Source organism: Populus alba, chromosome 5 (genome assembly GCF_005239225.2).
Source record: "Populus alba chromosome 5, ASM523922v2, whole genome shotgun sequence".
Classification (NCBI taxonomy): domain Eukaryota; kingdom Viridiplantae; phylum Streptophyta; class Magnoliopsida; order Malpighiales; family Salicaceae; genus Populus; species Populus alba.
The window spans coordinates 9,476,880-9,481,010 of record NC_133288.1 but is presented as its reverse complement, the minus strand read 5'-3'; the positions used below and the strand labels follow the sequence as shown (position 1 = coordinate 9,481,010).

The window sequence follows — 4,131 nt, the reverse complement described above, 5'->3', positions numbered from 1 at the left end:
ATAAGTTAATTAAAACAGTTTGAAAACAATAAAAAATTTTAATTTTATACAAAAAAAATTTAAAACGCAGAAATAAATGAACTCTAAAACTCTACTTTGTGTTGCAGTTGGACTGTCTTTTATGAGATTTTAAAAAATTTTAAATTAATTTTGTATATTTGTTAATCGTTTTGATATATTAATTTTAAAAATAAATTTTTTTAAAATAAAAAATAAATATTATTTTAATATATTTTTAAATAAAAAATACTGCTGTGTGTGTGTGTAATCTGGAAAATGGAACTAGCAAGGAAATAGTAATCAAGATTCGTTAGCTAACTTCTACCATCCATGTCGTTTTTATTTTGGATTTTTGTTCTCAGTTCCAAGTTTGACGATAACATTAGTACTTGTTATTGTCAGAGAAGATCATATTAAAAGTTTTGCTTCTTGACTTCCTTTGTTTCTGCCCCCGCTCAAGATTCATGAAAATGAATCTCTTTACTTCAAAAAATTTCCACTTACACACAATATCAAGTCTAATGCAGTCGCTGCATGCAACTTTCGGTTCTGGGTCTACGTTGACTTCACTTATTTTCAACTTTTTATATAATAGATTTTGTCAAGTTCTGATAATATTTAGTCAATATTCCCAAAGTTTCCTTAGCATTGAAGATTTAGATTTTGTAAAATTTAAGTAATAATTTTGTTTGTTGACATTGAAGTTCTGTTCTTTAGCTGTTAGTGTTAGGTGTTTACTTAGTATTGCCCGATGAGAAATGAATATCTAATGCATGCTTAGTTTCTTCAATCTTTCATACCAGCTGTTTTGCAGCTTCTGGGTGCTCAACATTTTTCTGTCATGTTCTGTTAGGTGAGTATACTTTTAGGTTCTAACTCTACTTGAATGCATCTTGACAAGTTTTTAGTCAATTTTCCAGCGTGTTATGATTAATTGCTTTGAAGGTTCTTGAACATTACGTGTTTTCAATTTTTCAGCATACTCTTAGTTTCAATTATACGATAAATTCAGACAAACTTCTGCAATTTTTTAATTGAGGGTAGATGTTTTAGAGGAGGCAGCTAGAGCAGCTGTTTTCATTCCATTGAACGTGGACATGTAGAATTAGGATCTTTCCTCGTGATCTCAATGCGTTTGACAAAATGCTCGACAGAGGAAATTAATCACTGTTCACTTGTCTGGGAGCTTATAGCATACTTATTGCCTTGCTCCTTATTTGGTTGGGCTTATTAGAGAGTATAATGTAAAACAATATTTCCTAGAACATCTCCCATAACTTGAATGACTCTTTGGTAACTTTTGGTAATACACTGCGTCCATACCTGTGAAGTTCAACCTTGTAATACGAGCCTGGCCCAAAGGCTGCATTGAATACATGCATCATTGTGAATCCCATAGTGGTCTAAGTCTAACTGAGAAACAAGCGCAAGGGGCACCCTGATTAACAAAGTAGAAAACTTGAATATCGTTAAATATTTTCTTTGAACTGGTATTGTTCTTTGTCCTTATCAAAGAGACTAGATAAGTCGAAAGGAAATACCACAGAAACTTAGTTAATTGTCTGTGCATTGTACAAGTCAAGATGATGACACCAATGGAAAATGGGAAATGGGAACAAGGAGGAAATTAGGTGGATAGGTGGAAGGAACGTAGACGGGTCATATGATGATAATATAAAAATTATGGATTACATCCATTCATTAGTCCAACAGCTGCTTATCAGCAAATGGAGCGCTGGATTTTGACATGTGGTGTGAACAGACTGATTTCACATATATTCGCTTCCAAGGACAAACTGTTGCAGAAATTTTTAGATTGACCACCTTGTTGACATTTGAAATTAATTGAGTTTGAGGGTGACATGAATTATCATGACATTTTTTTGAGTGTCGCTTGACAGCAGTATGAATCTATAAATTTGTCAATGTGGATGGTTGGCATTCATGCTACTGCTTGTTTCACATTTAAGTGAAAACTTAGGAAGAGTTAGTACTGAGGATAAAATCCAAATCCAAAATGTACAGCTTTTCTGCTGGCAATTCGATGTTATGTAGAAATTTCTTGCAGCCTAGGATTATCCAGGCCAGTTATAAAACCCACAAAGAGGGAACTGCTTGCAATACAAAGGTGCCCCGCAATGTCAACATGGAGAAGTTACAGAGTGCCTATTTGTTTCCTGAGATCTCAATGCGTGAGGTTCAACACATTGAGAAGTACCCCGATGCAAAATTGATAAGCCTTGGAATTGGTGACACCACAGAGCCCATACCGGATATCATAGCTTCAAGCATGGCAAACTATGCACGTTCCCTTTCAACAGCAGAAGGTTATAGTGGGTATGGAGCTGAGCAAGGCAAAAAAGCCTTGAGGAAAGCTATTGCTGAAACATTTTACAGAGATTTTCAGGTAAAGGAAACAGAAGTTTTTGTGTCAGATGGCTCACAGTGTGATATTACTCGCCTCCAGCTGCTGCTTGGTTCAAATGTGTCAATAGCTGTGCAGGATCCATCCTTTCCAGCCTATGTAGATTCAAGTGTCATAATTGGTCAAGCTGGTGATTTTGAAGATAAAACTGGGATGTATGGAAACATTCAGTACATGAAATGCCGGCCTAAAAATAACTTTTTTCCTGACTTAGCAACAGCTTCAAGGTCAGATATAATTTTCTTTTGCTCTCCGAATAATCCCACTGGTCATGCAGCAACACGACAGGAGTTGGAGCAACTTGTGAGGTTTGCAAAGGAGAATGGATCGATCATAATTTTTGACTCTGCCTATGCAGCTTATATCAGTGATGATTCTCCTCGATCTATCTTTGAAATTCCTGGGGCGAGAGAGGTTGCGATTGAAGTTTCCTCTTTCTCTAAATTTGCTGGGTTCACAGGCATTCGTCTTGGCTGGACAGTTGTTCCTGAAGAGCTGTCCTTTTCAAATGGTTTTCCTGTAATAAATGACTTCAATCGTATTGTTTGCACTTGCTTCAATGGAGCATCAAATATAGCCCAGGCTGGTGGACTGGCGTGTCTTTCCCCAGAGGGTTTTGCGTCTGTGCATTCCATAATCAAATGCTACAAGGAGAACGCAAAAATACTGCTTGACACCTTTTCTTCTCTTGGTCTAAAAGTATATGGTGGTGAAAATGCTCCTTACCTTTGGGTTCATTTTCCTGGTTCAAAATCTTGGGATATATTTACTGAGATTCTGGAGAAGACTCATATAATAACTGTTCCAGGTTCTGGATTTGGTCCAGAAGGCGAAGAGTTCATGAGAATTAGTGCTTTTGGACACAGAGAGAGTATCATAGAAGCCGCAAGGAGGCTGGGAAACCTTTATCCATAGACTGATTACTGTTTATGTTTTTCACCTTGTTTGTACAAGTGGGAATAAGGCAGCTCATATCATGGCTGAGCAAGTGGATATAGATACAAATGCAGTCGAGTTCTTAATAATCCTCTTCTAAGTATTTTTTCTGATGTTCTGAGGGTTTGCAGTGATTTGTATTTGATGTACTGTCTTGTTCTTAGTGTAATGAAAACTCTGTTATCGATTTCCTCCTGTTAGGAGTCCTCCTTCTCCCTCTTAGATCTTACTAGGAGCATTTTCTTTGGCCTCTTTAACTACTACTGTCTTGTTCTTTTTACTTTTTCATTTTAGTGGATTGTGAAAAGTCATGGTTTTTGTCATTTCATATTACTTCTTAGTTTTGATTCCATTTTTCTCGTGCAAGCAATTATGTATCTGCTTTCCTAGTTCATTCGGTCGTTTGTGTACTGTTTGGAGAAAGAAACCTTTTTTTTTTCCCGTGTTCAATTGTTTACTAGCTTTATTCCAATCAAATTTTCCTACTTCATGAATCTTTTTTTGCATCAGAGTGCCTTCAAAAACTGGACCCCTAGGATTGTCCTAGAGGTCAAAAAATACAGTGGTATTTGTTATTAGTTATAGTGATTAAGATCTGGCACTGCAAGCATGTAAGCATAGGCTGTTTGGCCTATTCTTGACGTAAAGACCTTCAAGCGAACCCATTACAAATATTAGAGACTTCCCATGTCTTGTTTCTGTTGTGATATTCTTGGTTGTCGAGGATGAATTTGCAGGTGACACTAGATCCATGCCACAGATGACAAGAG

The 4,131-nt window shown here is 36.5% G+C and overlaps 1 protein-coding gene across 2 annotated transcripts; it reads left to right on the top strand.

Moving 5' to 3' along the window:
* Nucleotides 1-277: 277 nt before the first annotated feature.
* Nucleotides 278-3,548, top strand: LOC118029830 (probable LL-diaminopimelate aminotransferase, chloroplastic). 2 transcript variants are annotated; one of them, XM_035033773.1, is made up of 2 exons: nt 278-2,407; nt 2,504-3,548. In XM_035033773.1, the coding sequence occupies exons 1-2, from the start codon at nt 2,018-2,020 to the stop codon at nt 3,338-3,340; spliced, it is 1,227 nt and encodes a 408-aa protein (XP_034889664.1). In that variant the 5' UTR covers nt 278-2,017; the 3' UTR covers nt 3,341-3,548. The 2 variants fall into 2 exon arrangements, with proteins under 2 accessions (XP_034889664.1, XP_034889663.1); XM_035033772.2 differs by having other exon boundaries at nt 278-3,548.
* The last annotated feature ends 583 nt before the right edge of the window (nt 3,549-4,131 follow it).